General features: G+C 38.3%; 2 protein-coding genes across 34 annotated transcripts in view; both read right to left on the reverse strand.

Moving 5' to 3' along the window:
• LOC100118566 (coiled-coil domain-containing protein AGAP005037) overlaps nucleotides 1-20,910 on the reverse strand; it is a 1,551,999-nt gene that overhangs the window by 391,101 nt on the left and 1,139,988 nt on the right. The window contains exon 21 of one of the 32 annotated variants that reach the window (XM_031921065.2): nucleotides 2,477-2,581. The exons of 29 other annotated variants lie outside the window; for them this stretch is intronic. In XM_031921065.2, the coding sequence (XP_031776925.1) occupies nucleotides 2,564-2,581 (18 nt within the window). In that variant the 3' untranslated portion in view covers nucleotides 2,477-2,563. Of the gene's footprint in view, nucleotides 1-2,476; nucleotides 2,582-6,030; nucleotides 6,244-7,063; nucleotides 7,253-20,910 lie in introns of those variants that run through there. 2 more of the 32 variants (XM_031921067.2, XM_031921021.2) reach the window with 2 other exon arrangements.
• Nucleotides 1,178-2,235, reverse strand: LOC116415812. 2 transcript variants are annotated; one of them, XM_031921149.1, is made up of 2 exons: nucleotides 1,528-2,235; nucleotides 1,178-1,440 (listed from the first exon to the last, which is right to left on the reverse strand). In XM_031921149.1, the coding sequence occupies exons 1-2, from the start codon at nucleotides 2,006-2,008 to the stop codon at nucleotides 1,220-1,222; spliced, it is 702 nt and encodes a 233-aa protein (XP_031777009.1). In that variant the 5' UTR covers nucleotides 2,009-2,235; the 3' UTR covers nucleotides 1,178-1,219. The 2 variants fall into 2 exon arrangements, with proteins under 2 accessions (XP_031777009.1, XP_031777011.1); XM_031921151.1 differs by having other exon boundaries at nucleotides 1,178-1,445.

Genomic DNA, 20,910 nt, shown 5'->3' on the forward strand with positions numbered 1-20,910 from the left:
TTCATGCTTTCCACGATGTATGTGTACGCGTTTCTGACATGTTTGACATATTTTCAACAAATCGCAAATTTTCTTATTTCGCATTTTATACGACCCCACCGTTTTATGATTCTGAAAACAAGTGTTTCCGAAAAAACTTCTAAAGCAGTCGTTGCACTTAATCAGCTGAATGTCGTCTTTGCTACAACTAGGTGTAACAAAACAACGCGGGCATATCGAGTTATACACGTGTCGATCAACGTACTGATACTTTTTATTACAACCGTCGCAAAAAAATTTACTTTTAGCAGCACCCGTTAAATTCAAAATTGTATCAAAATGATGCACGGCTGTATCGTGACAAATATTAACGACTTTCGGTGATAGAAGATTGTATAACATAAGGCGACCGTCGAAAAAAGGAGCCTCCCCAGAACCAAAAGTTTGACTATCGTACACGACTATTGCTATATTCTTTCGCGCATAATAGTATTGAAATTTTTGAATTTCGTGAAACCCACACCCAGCCGGCGGTATTGTAACGCCAGCTGCAGCAGTTAACTCTAACGCGCGCTCCTTTTGTAAGGCGCGACGACTGTCACGTATTACAGTCCATGCTTTTTTCATCGTGTCAGTCGCGTCTTCTTTTAAGTTAACAAAAGCCTCACCAACAACTAATGCTCGCGGCAAGCACAAATTATCAGAGTTTCGAATGATGGAAATTAAAGACCGTTGACCCAGCATATTTATACCAAAACTTTACTTTCGTCCAGCCCCAAGCGGCACCTCCACGTACGTAGCTTCAATAGAAAAATTATCGTCAATTTCGAAATTTTCATTGCTCTGCGTTACTCCGCTGACAATCATCCACGAAAAAATTTGCGAATTAACCGTAGGGAAATACCAGCTGAACCGCGCGCGAAATTTTCACTATTTATCGTAACGCCTATCAAATCACTACTGCCCTCCATTGATACTAAATATGCGTGAATATCGCGCATTACTAACTCAAGCCACAAAATAGGATCAAAATTTTCAGGCATAGTCTCTAACACACGCATGACTAGTCGAAATCGTCGACACGGTTCTGCATTTGAAACTTCAGCGATATCGAGGCACTACAGGCTACTGCAATAATAGTTTTATAAAAAAAAAACAAGTCTATTATTTTATATAGCCATTATTTTTATTTATTTTTAAAAACACACATGCGCGAAGTAATAAATGTTTTCTTTTGAATTCATTCTTCTGGCGGTCCATTAAAACTTTCATGAACACGGCCCAGTAAATCTACAATTTCCTGCGCCGTATACAGAGGAGAATTTTCGTCTTCGGCCTGTGTATACAACCATCGCAACTTTTGGGCTCTACGCACTTTGTATATACGATCAATATAAAAATCTAAATTTGACGCGTTGAACCGCTCTATGGAATCGGTGCCATTTTCGACTCTTCTTATAACTTTTCTTAAAAAAAATAATGAAAAAAATGTTGTCAATTAAAAATTTACTCAAACTATAAAATATCAGTAATAAAGATTAAACTTACGCTCATTTATCCTATTGTCAAAAGCATCTCTTTCATCGTACCGATGATAAGTCATTCGGGCGCGATCGACAATCTGATGATAAGAACGTTCGGCCTCTGGGACGGGCCGCGAGTAAAAGTTTTGTATTGCTGCGCGCTGAGCATTGTTTGTAGAGACTGCCGCTGCTGTAGCTGTGCTATTGGCAGGTTCATCATCTTCGTCACTGCTTTCAGATACTGATCGTGCATCGATAGCACACTGCACAGCTTCGTTCGGCACAGCATAATTACGATGAATCACACGTACCAAATCACTTCTCGGATATGATCGTCCGATAAAAGCCCGATTAAAAGCTTCGACATCTGGAGACGAAAAAAAATCTTCTTCCGAACACGACTCGTCATTCTCGTTATCAGCACGTGGGGTCGAACACGCCTGCGGAGGTCCTATAGGCGACGACGGCGTGAAATCAGCGTCACCCTCTCCGCTACTTTCAAGCATCGTAAATCCGCTCAAAATTTCGACTTGATGACCGTCGTTTAAACGCTCTGTCGCGGGAACAGAGGTTGCACACGCACTTGTAGCTGTGTCCTCGTCGGTATATGTCACAAGCGCTGATGGACCCGATACACGTTGTCGTGATCGCGGTACACTCGTACCAGCGCCGTCATCGTCACCGTCGTCATCGTCCAAATCGTAAGACAATCTACGTTTTGCAGATCGCAATGGTACCCATCGACGTATATTGTCGCTGTCGCTGTCATCACTCGAGGACAAAACGGTATAAATTTGCCTTCTTCATCGCCATGATCATGTTGTCATCGCGCGTTTCCCTTAGAAGATTTTCGCGCACCGTAAAACATATTTTATAAGAAATGTGTTGATTTAAAAAAATAATATTACAAAGTTGAGTACTTACCAACATATTCATCGTATTCAGTCATTAAACACTGCAAAGGAACCATCTGATGTAGATCACGTAGTAAAATTAATTCGGCCGCTGTGCTTACAGCCAAATGATTTCCACGGAATATCAAGCGATACAGGCGAGCAATTTCACGAATAGTACAGCAGCTAAGAATCAAACGAAACATTCTTTTCAGATGTACGCAACTCATGCGTCTCAAGCGACGACGCTATTTTCAGTAGAGTTTTCTATTGTGAACGGTAAATGAAAGAGGTCTTTTCCGTGCACAACACTCATGAAAAGTGACACATACTTCTCATTGTGCTTCGCCTTTTATGTCTAATAGGGAAAATGATTAAAATAAAAACGGATTTCTGTAACAACCCCGCCGAAATCGCCACGCGTATACAGAACTCATTCAAGATATTCTGGCTCGTGGTTTCGGAAAGCGGCGCAGGAAAACGTTATGCATGTGGTATGGCGACGCAAATCAGCGCGCTACGAGAGAGATTGCTGGGAGACAACCGTGACCAGTAGGCTGTGGACGGTGCCGTTCAGCGACCACGTTTTCGACGGCCTGATCACGCGTGAAGATATGGAGAGAATCTTCACACCCGTTGAGGTGAAAAATTTGGCGGATAGACGTTTTGTCTATCCACCGAAAGAAGACAAAAAATAATTATCAATATTATGATCTACAATGTATCACATACAGCCATTATATGTAAGTTGTTTTTTTAAAATAAATTGTTTATCGCAAAAAATGTACGAAATTATTTTAAAGTTGCCTAAAAATTTAACCTCTCGCGTATACTATGTTTTTTTCCTGAATAAACTTTTAATAAATTTATAAAAAATAGATTTTATTATTATTTACCATAACACCTTTCCTTCATTTATACCGCAACATTTATTAAACCTTCTACGGCCATCAGCCAATAAGCAAGATGGATGTATTCTCTGGAAAATTAGCGTTAATAGAAACCATCAAAACAAAAACATCCATACGTATAGAACAACTAACATTTGAATAAAAGAAACGAGACGCTGAGTATGTACAACAGATACATGAAAGTGGAAAGCAAATATAGCGCTTCTACACCATGTCAGTCTCAAATAAGGACATATCTGTTGCATTATCCAAAGTCCACTCAGCAACAGGTACTCCTTATCAGCCCCCGACAAATCAATAATGACCTACGCCATAACAGCCCCCCAGGCCGAGAGAGAGATAACGAGATAGAGGGGGTTGTACGCTATAAGGGCCTAGGCCCCGAAGCCGAGGGGAGGGGGAAAATCAATAACGCCTGTCTCGCTATATGGCCCTTCTTACTACTTTTACTACATAACTTTTAGTAGTAGGTCAGATCCATTATAAAACTTTACAGCTACTTTTTTACTATAAAAATATACTTTTTTACTGTATTGAGGTGGTTGGAGTCTAGATCAAACATTCTGATTTTCAAATTTTAAGGTTTAAAATGCAAATAAGGTAGCCTTAACGCATATATCGAACTTTAGAAGTATTTTTAATAAAAATTTTTAAAAATTTAGCAAAAAAAGTATCGAGGTAGTTTTAGTTATAAATGCATCCCACATGAGCTACAAATCATTAAAAATAGGCAAAAAAAGCAAAAATTGCTTGAAATCCCAACTTTGACCAACTATAACTCAAAGACAAGTAAAGGAATCGCGCTGAAAAATTTTTCGGAATAAGGTACAACATGTAGAACATATATATACAGTCTGGTCAAAAATGAAAATTTTCATCTTCGATTTCACAAAGAACCACCTATATATATATATATATATATATATATATATATATATATATATATATATATATATATATATATATATATATAGACACACACACACACAGTATACGCCACGCGACCGTCATATGTAAAAAACCACATTTTCGCTCTTAGGACCGCAACATCCCCGTCTCCCCAGTATACGCTTCAAAATTTTCTATGCTCCTAATACCATAGCGGAAAACACGAAAATTCGAAAATCTCTCTCTCTCTCTCTTTTACCATACTCTACCTCTGTCAAATTTCTGCTCTAAAAATACACGCAACTGTCCTTATTGCGTCATTACGCTCTCTTCACAGAGGGTGGTCCGAAATCCAAACCCGCATAGTCCCAGCACTTGATGGTCCCTGCTCCGGATACTCTTCTAATACGCAACTTCGAAAGCAGGCACCACATTATTTACAACTTTTAATATTTACAAATTTGTATAAACATTAGATTGTTTATAATCAAATCTCATACATTTTTTAAGAAATTTTAGTACAAGACAAAAGTGAGAGACAACACAGTTGAAAATTAAATTTAAAAACAAACATATTCTATCCTTGGCAACGTTTCGTCCATGGTGTTAAACCTTATCAAGCCTTTATAAACAAAATAAAATATTGTTTCATACATACATACATACATCAATACATAAAGTCATTATATATTCATTATAAGAATTGCAACAGTGCTTTTGAAATATATATACCATTCGTGAATAATACTAAAAAGGTTAAGTAAATTCATATATTATTTTTATAATAAAATATTAATCTGTTTGTTACGTTAGTTTTGTAGTCGAGTCTTATACATAATTTTCAATTTGAATATAAAAACCTTGGTCGATATAGGTAGTTTGTTTAGTTACCCACATCTAGTCGATGTATGTGTATATCTATGCATGTATAGGTGCGACGATGTTTGGCTGTTTCCGTCGTAGCTCAGCTACTGGCATATACTTTCAATTTTTTATACTTCTGAGACATGTGACAGATACATCGTTCGTCTCTTATAGACAAAAATCTTTTTTGGAAATAATGTCTTCATATTAAGAGAGGCGGTATAAATTATGTGCAAAGATCTGTGCACAAAATTCTGTAGAGATCCATGCATAGATCTCTGCACATTATTTTTGTAATAATTATACACTTTTTGTTGCTATTATTTATCAATTACCGCTTAATCTATGTTAGCCCAAAAGTAAACGTCATTTATTCGACACTCGACCAAAATGGTCACTTTTTGTGCCTGAAATACGGGGTGAAAGTAGCATATTTTTCTCCCAAATTCCAATTGTGGAAAAATAAGAAATTTGTGGAAATAATGAAAAAATTTGCGAGGAAAATAAGAAATTTCTGGGAAAAATGAGAAATTTCTGGGAAAATAAGAAAATTTGCGAGAAAAAATTTGGAAAATTTTTGAAAGTTTTGACCCCGGTTTTTATGCTTCAATACTGTATGCAACACGGGACAAGAGTAGATTTTTCCTTGGCTGATTACTGCCGAAACAAAGGAACGTACCTTAGCGAAAAATCTACTCGCTTGGGCAGTTAACCCGTCTGTGGAAAAAATCTGCTACTTCCGCCCCTTGTTGCATAATGTACTATAATTTATTTGATCTGAATTTATTTTTTAATTAATTTATTCGATAATTCAAATGTATGACTGACACAAAAATGTAACTAATAATAATAATAATAATAATAATAATAATAATAAGAAGAAGAATAAAGGTTACCAACAAATTGAAATAGAAATTAAATTTTTCAAAATATTTCAGCTTACCTCAAAAATTACTGTGATACATGGTAAAATTCAATATAAACTTAGTATGCTTATGTTATAAAAGTTATCATAAATTTTATGTAACACGTGAACGATTTTCATGTTTTTTGTAGTTCTCAATAAAGCCTAAAGTGACGTTTGTTTAACTGGCAGGCAATGCAGAGCAGATATGCAATAAAGTCTTTATTGCCCGCTTATGGTGGTATCAAATAACCATCTATCCTTGTCCGGTTTCAGATCCACTGTAATATCAAAAGATCTTCTACAGGCCTAGAAGGTGCATTTTGTGCTTTTACATATCACTTTAATGTGATTACTCTAGTCAAGTTGAGGGTCAAGCATACAGTGTGACAGAAATTTAAAAAAGTAATCAAAACCGACTCAATAACCATTGCCTATGTTATGCTGACATTTGGAAAGAGCCCGTTTGCCTGATATCAATTTAAAATACGGCTAGCATTGCCATTCAATTGAGCAACAGCTCAATCTAAGTAACTAGGTAAACATTGGACATATATTTGCAAGTCGTCAGCAAAGAGCATACATTTTGACTAACAGTGCTATATAATGGATAAAATCTCATTGATGTATTTCAAGGAGATGATAGGGCCCGGAGAAGAATCTTGCGGAACTCCTGAAGTGCTTGGCAAGAAATTTGATAGCGTACCATCCAATAAAATACTGATTGCGAATGCCCAGACAAATATGAATGGAACCATACGATTACCTCATTTCAAAAACCAATGAGTTTTAGTTTCTTCGGCAGTGTGGCATGATCAATAGTGTTGAATGCACCTTTGAAGTCAGAAAAGCAGTCTGGTAGTGCCACGACATTCAGCACTGTGCTGTTATTCATCTAATAAATTTTTAAACGAGTCTGGTAGTGCCACGACATTCAGCACTGTGCTGTTATTAATCTAACAAATTTTTAAACGACAATTAACAGCCAAATTCGAGTCTGCAGCTAACTAATTAAGTTTAAACAATACCATATCTAAGAATACTAAAGAGGAATAGCTACGGAAATCTCTAAAGGTATATTTTTCCTCTTGTCAAAGCGGCAAATCGAATGCGAAGTCAATCAAAATTGCTCAGATGACATAATCTTATCACTTGAATCAGACAGTAGTGTATCAAGCCATGCTTTGGAAACATCAGTATAATGAGTAGCTCCAAAGGGCACAAAAAAGAAGTTATGTTTAACAATAAGTTTACGCAAATACGTGCCGAAATAGTCGTCAGAAAGCAAACCTGTTAAAAAAACATGACGTTATTAGGCGTGTCACAAATTGGAATACAAAATTACGTTATTAAATAACAAAATGACGTTATTTAATAACGTCATTTACTAAAAAATGACGTTAAAAAAACATTGTTGCTCAAATTTTAAAATAACGTAATGTTTCGTCATTTCGCGTGTCAGTGTCCAGGTGTCCATTTATGCCTTTACCCCAAAAACTACGAAGCTTACTATTTCGACCTCAACATTGGACACTATATAGACCTACTTCGTCACCGACAATTGTTTACATCAAGACTCGAAAAACTTCACGCGCGGCCTCTTGCGCGTGCCTCTTCGCACGACTTGTCAACACCGCGCTCAGCTGCCGAGCCAACATCGCAAGACCAAACGAGCGCGAACCATACGAATTCGCGGCCACTCGTTACACCCCCCCCCCCTTCCAAACGTTGCGTAGCTCGCGGAGCAACTCTGTATCGCCGTCGCGCGATCGTGCAAAAAATGTCTTGCTAGGATGTTGTGGGATAGGGAAATCGGGCAAAAAATCAAGAGTACACGGATCGTATGGGACACTAGGTACTATTTATTTCCCTCCAACTTTTCTCTTCTACATCTCTTCTCCTCCCCTACTGTTTTTTCCGATGTTGTGGAATCTCTGCCAGGATATTCTTGTGCGTGGCACGCTCCGGGCACTGGTGGGATCTCTTAACTCTTGGGTAGCCGCACACGAAGCATCATGCCACTTCTTTCCTCTTCTTCTTCAAATATTCAGCGCGCTGCTGCTCTTTGATGCGCGCACACTCCTCTCCGTGCCGCGCCCTGGCGAGACGAGCCTGTGTCCGTCGAGCCATTAGATGTTAGCGGTGCGCCTCCTTCTCCAGGAGCTCACTCGCCTTGCGCAACTCGTCAAGGCGTTCCCTCGCCTTTTGCTCTTCTTCCTCGATGGCTCGGCAACGGTCTGCGCGCCGTCGCTGGGCTTCAGCGACTAGGCGCTGCTCTTCCCGTCGATCTTGGATGTGTCTTGCCCAGGTAGCAGCCTCCAGATCGGCCTGGTCGGTCGCCTCTTCGACGTATTGATCAAACCTGTCGAACAAATTGACCTCCTAGTCTTCAGTCTCTCGGATAATGTCTCGGAGTTGCCGCAACTCCTGGCGTAGGTCGCGCCAGCGCTGTTTGTAGTCGCGACTAATGGCGCAGGAGAAGGCGTCGCTTCTCCCCACGCTCCCTCTTCCTCTAATAATTCAGCAACCGGCTCTCTGGGCTGCTTTGCGGCCGATTCCTTGGGCTGCTCTTTGGCCGGCTCCCTGTTCGGGGATCTTGGAGGCCCCTCAAAGATGGTGACTATCGTGTCATCGAGCTCCGAGTCGAGCACAACGAATCTCGGTGGTCAGGCGGACCAAATCCCTGAACGCACGCTGTACGGCCTCCGTCTCGGTAGTCGGCCAGGAAAGCTTGGTCGCTGCGTATAAAAAAATGTTATTTGTATTAAAACCTAATATCTGACGATTGAGTGAACGGAATTGGATAAAATTTGGTTAGAGTATAGTTTAAGTTATGTGGAATAAAAGAAAAATATTGGGAAGGCCCACAATAGTTTTCGGGGGCCCCAAAATTCAAGGAAAAAAGGCCCATTTTGCGATTTTAGCGATAAAATCTTTGCCCTTTTTAATATTTATAATATTTTTTGGAAAAATCTATGCGACTTACAAATTCTTGTCTACTGAACTTAAATCTATCGAGAAAAGTTTTCTTAGCTTTTTCAGTTTTCAAGAGAATCCACTTAAATATGATGAATCGTGTATTTTTGGTAAAAAAAAATGTACGTACTGCATACGGCTCTCACCGGTTTTCCTGCGCGAGTCGTCTTCTTCGGGCATCATCGGTTGATGCGTAGCTGCTGTTGGGAAAAGGAGAAAGAAAAGGCGATGGTTATGATGATAAGCATGATATGAAAGATTATTATGACGATGTAGTCCGCGCGACGCGACGTCCCGCTCGCGTCGTCCAAGGTGACAACGCCGTCGGTTTGGGCTGTTTCGCTTTGCTCGCCTTAGTCGAGCCCTTCGGTCGGCCAGGCTTACGCTTTTCTGTCTGTGGATATGCCGTCAGCGCGATCGCTGTTACAATTTTTCGAGGACGCCCGCGCGGGCGACGAGAGGATTTCGGGATCGCTCAGTTTGTGTTTTCGTCGTTTCTTTCCGTCGCGGTCGCCACGGTTGCCGACACGTATTCGCCGGGCCGCCGCTCGCACTCGCGCTTCCCTCCCGCCGCTGTATTTGTCAGCTCAAGCTCGGGCTCGACTGTCCCCGCTTCTGGCGGGTTGCTCCTCTTCGGCTTCTTCGGCGTAAAAGATTTTCATCTTTTCGGCTTGGACCAGTTTTTCGACTTTCTCTTCTTTATCGGTCAGCTCGAACGTATTCAAGCCGACTTGAGCCGTAAGCGGTCCCATGGTAAGCGGTCCCATGTATGGAAAGGCCAACTTCAACGTGATGATTTCTGCTGCGGACGACAGTACACGTCTCCTCTTGGCGACGATTTTGCCGACCTTGAAAGTTAGCATTCGTCAATGGGCGTCGAACAGTGCTAGCTGGCGATCTTGCAATTCGCCGGACAGAGCTTTTGCGCGCTCGTGTAGTGCTGGTAGTTTGGTAAGGCGGTCCCGCCACGCGCCTACAGCCTCCTGCTATGTCGATTCGTGTACTGCGGTGTTAAATGAAAACGCAATCTCGTTGAGGTACTTGTCCCATGTTTGATGATTACCCTGAACAAACGTGGCAATTTCTCTTTTCACAGTACGGTTTACTCGCTCTACCGGATTCGCCTATGGATTATATGGCGGCGAATACAAATGATGGATTCCCTGAGCCAACAGATAGTCGTTGATCACCTTGTTTTTAAATTCGGTGCCGTTATCTGAATGGAATTCCTTGAGCGCGCCGAATCTCAAAATTACTCTCTCCTTGAGAGCGGCAAGTATCGCTTTGCCATTAGCTTTGCGAAGCGGCACGCACTCAATCCATCGAGTAAATAAATCTTGAAAGATGAGTGCGTACTCGTGGCCTTTCGTTAACTTCAGCAAGGGGCCTATGATGTCTCCGGCTACCTATTGCCAAGGCCCTTGCATCACGGATTTTCCTATGAATCCTGGTGGCGCGCGCTATTCTACCTTGCTTAGCTGGCAAAGCTGACAGCGCTGTACGTACTTTGCTACATCCCGGTACACTCTCATCTAGAAATACTTTTTGATCATTCTTCTGAAAGTTTTTTCGCGGCCAAAGTGTCCTGCTGTCGGCGGCATGCATCGTCATCGTCTCCTATTGCTCCTGCAATCTCCGGGTCTGGCCTATACTTGTACATCTGCCCCCCCCCCCCTACAATTTTTTAGTCCGGAAAATTTTCTGGATTACTCTTGATCGCCTAGTACCTGCTATTACACCAGCGATCTTGGGGTTGCGGCTCTTGGCTCACCGAAGCTATTGCTGGTTCTGTCTCTTCATACATGCGAGACAGTGCTCGCGTCAGTTTGTATGACGAATTGCTAGTCGAAGCTCGGGCAATGCAGTACTGGAGCCGAGGCGATGAGAGCTTTTATCGCCTCGAATGCTGACTGTTGTTCTTCGCCCCATAAGAAAAGCCGGTCTTTCTTTGTCAGCCGAGTCAAGGGCTTGGCCAACGTTGCATAATTTTTCAGAAATTGTCTGTACCACGACGCAATGCCGTGAACTTGTCTAAGTTGTTTTAAATTTTTCGGTTCTGGAAAATTTATAATTGGGGCGATTTTTTCCGGATCTGGTCTGAAGCCGTCCCTGTTCATTAACACGCCGAGATATTTCACCCCTTCCTTGCAAAATACGCTCTTTTTGCTATTGACTGTGAAACCCGCTTCTTTAATGCGTTTCAACACGCGCTCGAGGATTTTAACGTGACCCTCGAACGTTTCCGTCCTACCATGATATCGTCTAAATACAAGAATGCGTGTGGTTGCAATTCTGGCGTGATTATCACGTCCATAAGCCGCCGGAATGTGGCTTTAGCTTTAAACAAACCAAAAGGTAGGCGCTTGAACTGAAGCAGTCCCATTCTGAACACCGTGAATGCCGTGTACTGCTTGCTCTCTTCGCTGAGCGGAATCTAGTGGTACGCGCTACTTAGATCTATAGTAGAAATGTAGCGCGCCTGCTGTAATTTCCTCAATATCGCGTTCATTTGCGACAGTGAATACGCGTCACTGCGTGTGATTGCGTTCACTTTCCTAAAATCTATGCAAAAGCGATATTGGCCTTAAAAAAGCGCTGTTCGAGGGCTGGATTATTCCCGCTGCGAGCATGGCTCGCACCTGCTCGTACATTTCCTTCTCTATTTTCCTTGATACCGGAAAATATTTTTGCTTGATCGGCCTGGTTGTCTGCACTTCGATGTGAGTCTGGGAAATTGTATGATTTCAAAAAGTTCCCGTAACACTTCTTGCTGTCCGTCCTAAACGTCCGCTAATCCTACTGAAGCCAACTTCAACGCGCCACATTCTATGGCTGCTAACTCGACGTCGATGTGCTCTTTGTTTTCTTTAAAGTATATTTTTGACGTCGTTGGATCTAAAACAGCCTTAAATGTCAACATGAAATTAACAACCACTATGCAGTCCGTCGGAAGATCCGGTACTATAGTGACACGGCCTTCTTTCTTTGGACTGCCGACTTTGAAAGGTAGCCAGACGTAACCCACGATTTTTGTGTAGGTGTTGTCGGCGAGCTTAGTGCCGCGGCCTTGATTCGGCATAACTTGCGTATCCGACCAAACGAACGCGCGTGATGCGAATTCGCGGGTTCTCGTTACACTATAAAATTCGATAACTGGAGTAAAAAGGCAATAATTAAGTTCAAATTTTAGGTTTCGTTAGCATTATATAGTACAATGAACCCTTTTTTTGGGCTGTTTATAATACCAATTAGTTTGAAAGATATTACGGTTCAAAAATTTGGTTGTTCACCCTGTATAGTCTGTTTAACTAAAAACTGCATCATTTCTATCTCAGTTTCTATGAAATGGATTTTAATCTACCTAGGTTCGTTTTTTCTGTTTTCTTTCGATAATTTCATAAAAAACAAGATTTTTAGTCTTGCATTTGCGTTTCATTAATGGCGATGTTTTGTTTAACAACCATTAATTAATTATAGCTCGGCGAGCGAGAGAGAGAGAGAGAGAGAGAGAGAGAGAGAGAGAGAGAGAGAGAGAATTCTACAAATTATGAGTGATTTTAATTGATTTCACTGATCTGATCCCGAGAAATAGATCAAATACTGGAAAAAAAACGCTTTTCTGTGTTACACGATAAATGGAAATTATTCCTAGTTGCCCGCTTATGTGCAGCACGTGTTAAATAATTTTATCCATTAAACAGTTTTATGACGATTACAACAATTTTTCTATTTGTCGTCAAAATTAATTGTGATTTGTAGCAACTAAACTACAGATAAAACCCCGCTAATATATTATTATATTTTCTTGAGAAAGCAATTTTCATTCGTATACAGCTGTACGGCCAACTTCACGGTCTTAACACTTCTTGCGGTTAACTAATCGGTTCTAACACATTTCGGGCTAAAGAAGAATAACGGGATTTTAGCATTTGTGGATAATACACTCATATATTATAAAAATAAGCAGCCGTTACACTATTATTTTTGTTGAAAATTATAGTTTAGCTCAGAAAACAGCTTAATAAGCCAAAAAACCTTACCAACAGTAATGATAAGTAATTTTTATTTGTATAATGAAAAATGCGAACACGAGTATAGCAGTAAATAGTGTCATGGGCGCCGCGGCTTCGTCTGCTTCACAAACTCGCCTTCGCTGCGCTACCGCGTCACTTGATTTCATGTAAGATAACCATTATTTACTTCTTTTCACACATAACTCTATTATTTTTGTTTGGTCGCCATTGCGTACTATAAGAAGTTAACAACATTTAAAGAAAACATATTGTATTTTTTTCACGTTTTTTACAAAATTAAGTTTTATACCTATAAGTAACTTATTAACTACTCAGTGATCATTCACTTATATAAATATAAAAAGCTATTACCTTTTCACGTAAGGCAAAGCAATGCAAAATAAATAACTTTATCTCTGCACAAAAGTTTATAGAAAAAAGTTGTAAAGCCAAATTATCATATGCAGCATATGGCGGAATATGGCGGCATATGCGGTATATGGCGTGGGCCTCGGTAAGTCTAGCACATCAATAAGTTGCTCTGCTTAGTAAACAGCATATTAACGTGTTTTTTTACTCGAATGAGTAGATGTTAACACTTGGAAGGATTTGACTTGCATGGTAGCGCTAAAATATCAAGATTTTTTAGTCATCTTTATAGCTGTTTCATCATGTGGACATAACATCGGTGCCTAAAAAGAAGAAGAAAAATCTGGCTTTGAGGATCATCAGCTTCAAATTCTACCATACAGAGGTCTTTTTTGGAGAAGTTTAGAGGTTAGAAACAATTAGCTCTATCTCTATCTAGAGAGCGCGAGATTAGTCGTCGGCTAATAGGCATCGGCCCTAGATAAACGTGTTAAAACGCTACATATTTGCGCATTAATCTTTGAGTCGAATCAGGTAAGTAGTAGAGTAGTCACTGATTAAAATGATACACTTAAAAGATACTTTATTGATACAAGCTAGTTTTAATGCTCTCTCTCTCTCTCTCTCTCTCTCTCTCTCTCTCTCCTACTATATTAATGCTTTACCAACTGTTGCTAACACCTACATCAACATAGAGGGAACCCGGGTCGACTATGAATCATCCGTGCGCAATCTGGGATTGGTGCTTGACTCCAAACTAACGTGGAAAGAGCACGTTACACAACTATGCAAACGTGCTCACTCATTAATGTATAGGCTTTACTTTTTCAGGAAAAGTACCAATCTCAGGTTGCGTAAACATCTCGTGCAAGCACTCCTATTTCCAATCATCGACTACTGCTCATTGGTATACTGTAACCTGACCCAATAACTTGACACAAAACTCCAGAGACTCGTAAACACGGGAATTCGATACATCTATGGTGTAAGGAGGGACGAGCACATCACCCCCTACAGGCGTGAACTGCAATGGCTTACAACTGCCGGACGTAGAAAGTACTTTGCAGCCTGTTTTCTACGAAAACTGTTTAACACAGCTGTGCCTTCCTACATCTTGGCCTTTTTTGACTTTCACGTCGCGCACAGGCCTGTGAGGGGGGAGGTGACGCTTCTGGATATCCCGAGTTTCAAGACGGAGACGCTGAAAGGTTCATTCCATATAAGCGCCTCATACCTCTGGAACTCGCTACCATCACGCCTTCGCAACACTAAATCCGTGTCACACTTCAAACAATTAGATAAAGAATATTTTTATGCACTTGAAAACTCATAATCATCTCACAAACACTTACACTCCTCCACTCTATATATATATATATCATTTCACATTCACTATATATATATATATATATATATATATATATATATATATATATCCTCTCTCACACACACACAAATTATAACTTGTTTTACTTTATACTGTTATTTTGAATTGTACAAAACAATGTACAGAAATGAAACTTATTTAATCTAATCTCTCTCTCTCTCTCTCTCTCTCTCTCTCTCTCTCTCTCTCTCTCTCTCTCTCTCTCTCTCTCTCTCTCAATTTTGAAAATTTTGAAAATTTTGAAAATGTTCAATATACTATTGTTTTACTTTAAAATGTCCTCGAATTTCCCATTTCTTTTATATGCATGATAAGTGGCCTTATTTGTGCACTTATCATAAAAAGTACGGTGTGCAACAAAAGGGAGCGTCTTTTTGAAAATTTAAAAAATTTTGAAAATACTTATATAGACACACATCCATCGGATAGGCTGCAGAGTGCGGAAACAGTTACTCCCTTGGGAGGAAAAAGTTTTTTTCCCCCAAGGGAGTAGTTTTTTCCTGCTGTTAAGAAAATTCGATTTTCCATTCATTTTGCAGAAGGTGATATTTGTAGTTAAAATATTGCGAAAGGAATATTTTTAGCAATTTCCAAATTTAGGTTTTCAAAATTATACCTTACTAATATTTTGGGACTTCAAATTGTACCTATCCTTATTAATCAATTCATAATTTTCTCCTTTCAAATCTATTTTTTAACATATTATCCTCACTTATACCTTGTGTTTAAAATGCTCTGAAACCCATAAAACCAGTGATTGTGATAAAGTCAATGCAAAGTGCACAAACTTTTACTATAATAATACGATATATAAATTAAAGCTAGACACAAAACATTACACTTATGACTCCAACCTGTGCAGCACCTTGATATAGAAAATTGATAGATATATCGACTCCGTTGATTACCCGATTAAACCTACTTTACCGCAACTGAATCGATTTATCACAAAATGGAATTAGCAAAAAGGCTTGAAGTACTTAAAGATGTTGTTAATAATGCTGCATATAATGAAATTCAGCTAGTGGAAAATAACACTCTACGCAATAAATAAAAAAAAAACTCAACATAACCTCAGATCATATACAAGACGTGATTAACAAATTCTATTGAATTAAACAAAGCATCAATCATCTGCATTGATAGACTTCAAAATAAATTAATGTAAAAAGAAAGGACATGCGGTAATATTGAGAATTTTAATAATAAATACTAGGGTAACTTTAAATGATAAAAGTAGTCTTGAAATATTGGCCTTGTATAGATCACACGGGATACCAGAAACTGAGTTTATACTAGATCTTGATAAGTACTTAACTAAAAAGAGAATTGTAAAGAATCACTTAGGGATAGGTAATTTTAGTATTGACCTGCTACACTGCGATTACTATAGTCAAGATTTTGTATGCAATTTTCTCGATAAGGGATGTATTTCTGGTTTTGTTGGTATTACAAAGCCACCAATTAGTAGAGCTACAGGATCATGTATCGACAATATTTTCATTAATTCTCATAACATAAACACAGCCAACTACAAGCTTAGGTATGATATATCGAACCATTACCCAATCATCAATGCGGTAAATAAGCTAAAGACAGTAACTAAAGAACTATATGTTTTCTTAAACTACAAAAAATCAACAAATTCTGCTAATTCTAAAAACTTAGATGAAATTATGTCGATAAATGATGCAAATTAGGCTGTGGATAAATTGTTAAATGAGATCACGCTATGCGTACAATTGGCAAAAACAAAAAAAGGCAAGAAACACACTGGTAGGAAAAACTAGATAACAGATGTAATAATTGCAATTACTTCTAGACCTAGCGAAAGCTTTTGATACTCTTGACCATAGTATACTACTGGCAAAACTTTATCGTATTGGAATTAGGGGTCAAGCGTTGGATCTCTTTTCCAGCTATCAAAGTGACAGATACCAAGTAGTCAAAATAGATGATAATGGAAGCGATAGCTCTTTCGTTAACACAACTTTTAATAGGACAACTTTTTGCTCTCAAATCTCTAAAACTGCATTATTATGATCTCAAAGAGAAATACTTAGCATCGGATAGTATTACTAGAAATGGAAGTATTATTATGCATAAAACAAACAAGAGAATTAGCAATAAATTAGCTATATGAAAGAATTACTATTTATAATGCGCTTTCGAATATTGATAAATACTCTAAAAAGAGAGACATTCAAAAATGGATGAGATCCAATTTATCAATTGGATATGAGGTGCTTATATGGAATGAGTTCCTTGGTGACTCTGTCATGAAAGTCGGAATGTTCAGAGGTATCACCTTCTGCTCATATGCCGAATGCTACGCAGAAATTAGAAAAAGCTAAAACACAGGAGGGCACAACCGAATTAAACAACATTGCAACTCCCGTCTGTATGAAGATATGTGCTCATTCCTTCTTACACCATAGATGTAATGAATTTCCGTATTTACGAATCGCTGCAGTTTTGTGTCAAGTTTTTGATTATAGGTAATAAGAGCGCTTACACTTGATGCTTGCGCAGCCTGAGATAAGTACTTCTTCTAAAGAAGTAAAGTTCGTACATTAGCGAGTAATCACGCTTACACATTTGTGTATCGTGCTCCTTCCATGTTAGTTAGAGTCAAGCACGAATCCCAGATTACACGCACATGACTCAAACTCGACCCAGGCACCCCCTATGTTTATAAAAATGTTAGCTACAAAAGGTGAAACGTTAATGTAATAAAGGGAGCCCAGGACGATTGCCTTAGTCTTGAGAACGTTCAGTTTTAGACGATTTTGTGCAGCCCATCCCATTATCCTCACAGCGTTATCACTCACTTTGTCAGAATCATGCTCCTCAAGGTGGCATTGGCTGTATATTTGCTAGTCATCTGCGTATATCAGATGGGACACACCAGAATCTAGGCAGAACACGATATCGTTGGTGTACTTGCGGGACACGATGTTGAGGTGCCGAGGAGAGGAACGTTCGCTATTGTTACCAATGATGATTTGCTCTTTTCCAGTAAGGTAGGAGGTAAACCAGCGGATAAATTGTTTTGAGAAGCCAAAAGTGCACAGCTTTTTCAAAAGCCTGACGTGTCACAGAGTGCTAAAGTCAAAATAGTCAAAAACTCCTGCGACTTTCTTGTTATCTATTCCAACTCTGATACCATCAGTTGGCTTGATTAATTTAGACTCTGTGATGTGGCCAGTACGAAAACCTGTTTGCAAATTGTCAAGCAAAAGTCTTGATTCAAGGTACTCCAAGACTTGCCTGTGCACTAGCCACTTCAGGGCTTTAAAGAAAAAACAGAGGAAAGAAATCGGATAGTTGTCAGTCAAAGCTGTTGATGAACTGACTTTGTATAGCGCGCGCACAAGTGACAACTTTTAGGCGGAGGAGAAGCATGACTTGCTCAAGAACAGATTAAAAATTTAGTTGCCTTAGAAATAACGACCTGTGGGATCTCCTTGCTCCCTCGGGCCCGTGTGTCAAAATGCGATCCCTGCTAAAAATAGTCAATAGGAATCAATCGGAATCGATTAAATTAACAACGAATTCTATGCTAATTCTGAATACCATTTTTTGTATAAGGACTCGATTAAAATCGATTAGAATCAACCGGAGTCAATAGATTTCAATACTAAAAACAAGAATTGGAGTCGATAGTTAATACCAAACATTGGTTTCTATTAACTTTACTCGTCCTTTTTTGTACAGAATTTTATCGATTCCTATAGATTCCTATTTATTCTATCTATTTTAATCGAGTTTTTATGCAATAAATGGGATTCAGATATATTTTAGAACTCAATTAATAATTTAATTGATCTTTATTAACTATTTTTAACAGAGATACCGAAGTAACACATCCGATTCTGTTATAGTGCTGAATTTGAAGTTTCTTGGGTGGCCTAGACTTTCCAGAGCGAGCAGATAATCCTCAACATCCGAACACCAATATAGAAGTAAAAACCGGTACCAATTCTTTAGCACGTAACTTTCTCCAACAAAATTTATAGTTTTAATATATACAATATTGTTCAAATATACAGTATAATAATGATTTTTAAAATACTTTCAATCCTCATTATTTTACATAAGGAGCACCCGTCACAATATCATATAATTTTCATGAAAAAATTGAAACCTCATTATTTTTAATACTATAGGATCATCATAACCTCATTAAATCATGAATTTTCTCAAAACATTCTGAATGAGTTAGAAGGTTTAACAAAAATAGCAATTTTCAGTTATACAGGGTATACAGGGTGAGAGACAAAGAATTTAAATCTTAATACCGTTTAAAGTAATCGATTTCATAAGCTGCAAAAGAACTTAGCCGAGTTGATCAAAAGATCGATATTTTTCCAAAATTTCAACTTAAATAGAGCCTTTTTACTCTCGTATTCGTACGACATACAAAATCCATATTTTTTAGTTTTTAATTTTTAGCTCGAAAACTAGGCATTAAAATGGTTGAAAATTTATACAGCAAATAAATATTATCGTTTTTAATTGTCATAATTTTTTTCAAAAAGTTTGACAATTAAGTTTTGGAAATATTACGTTTTTTTTTAATCACCATTTTAATCATAATATTGAACGGAACAGTCAATCTGGAAAACCTTGCGGGAAAAAGTCGGCAATTTTATGCTCTTTTAGATACGCTATTGTTGAATATATTGTATCAATCATATCATTAAAAAAAAGCAAAAACTTGTTTTCAAAAATCAAAAAATGGCAATAATATGGCCATAAAATGGTCAGAATCATGAAAAAAAAGATTATCCCGAATTTAGAATGAGAAAACATATATGCATCTCAAATTTTATTACAATCGGTCACGTGGCTCCAGCATCATAACGGTATACGTACGTACTCACACACGCACACATACCCATCCGCACGGACATTTTCTAAATGCATGATTCAAACTCTAAACACCTCTAAATGCGTTTCTACGAAGTTTTAGCGAAACTGAAAATTTTACTATTACAAATCTTACAAGAGCGCTACCGCACCACTGGATTTAAAAAAAAATATTCTCCGAAATAATTAAATTTTTTAATTAATGAAATTTAGGCTTATTATCATTATTTATTCTACAGACTAGACCAGGCTACAGTTGACTGAAAAAGGCAGCAGTAATTACGACTGCACACCCGTTAGAACTTTAGCTAGATTTTGACTCCCTGTATTAAAAACCGTATTTTTAATTCACAATGAAAAACGTATGCGAAATACAAATGTCTGTAGAAAGGTAGGAGATCCATGCAAGAAAAGGTATGAGGCCCAGCATGATGTCAACAACTGGTTACCATGGGTCGATACATTGGATATTTCGGATCTGTGCTACTTTTTCGACAAGGATAAAATAACAGATAATAGGTTACGGCTTATCTCTAAAATAAACGACGGGGTTATATATAAAATCATTAGCAGTAAAAATCTTCGCTTTCTGCTTAGAAGCGGTTTGATAGATCTGGGTGCGTATAACATAAGCCACGACCAGCCTCTTTGCTAGAGCAAAGAATATAAACCCTTGCAAAAGAAGACCAAAAAAGTTTTGCTTAAGATGGAAGAGTATGCTAAATAGATTATCTAAGTTGAAGTACCACGACAGGCCGAATACTGCGATTGTCTATGCTGTTTAGGCGAAAGGTGACTATGAAAAAGACTGCTGAAGTGGTGTACTTATTTACAAATATAAATAATGTATAATATAAAATAATGAATGCAAATCTAACTTCTTGGTAGAAAATATATGCAATAGTAAATAAATGTAAAATTATAATGCATATTTTTTAGAAAACAATTGAATGAAATTGGGTATTTATTTTTTTAAATTCACCTTTAGAATTCACACTCCTTTTCCTTTATTTAAGTAAGTTAGTATATGTTTGTATAACATAAAAATTGTAACAATAATATTGTATTTATTAATGTGTGCAAACTAAACCTAACGCGCGATTTGCAAGCTCAATTTTCTTAAGGTTAAAAGTACCAAATCGTAACTATATTCAGAATCAACGAATTCACAACATCTATATATTACTTTTCTTTAAAGAGAGGTAGATTTAATTCCATAGTTTTTTAAAAAAGAAGCGGCTCTTGAATCACATTACCAAGTTTATCGTATGTTGATTATAACGGGTCGGTACATCGAAAACAAATGCAGTTATTCAGACGTTAGGTACGTG

Source organism: Nasonia vitripennis (genome assembly GCF_009193385.2).
Source record: "Nasonia vitripennis strain AsymCx chromosome 1 unlocalized genomic scaffold, Nvit_psr_1.1 chr1_random0005, whole genome shotgun sequence".
In the NCBI taxonomy this organism is placed as follows: Eukaryota; Metazoa; Arthropoda; class Insecta; order Hymenoptera; family Pteromalidae; genus Nasonia; species Nasonia vitripennis.

Bases quoted from the DNA above. Each gene is read 5' to 3' on its own strand.
- LOC116415812 (XM_031921149.1), bottom strand. From the start codon at position 2,008: ATGCTTGAAAGTAGCGGAGAGGGTGACGCTGATTTCACGCCGTCGTCG. The intron at 1,441-1,527 runs GTAAGTTTAATC...TTTTAAGAAAAG, and splicing joins TGACAATAGGATAAATGAGC to TTATAAGAAGAGTCGAAAAT.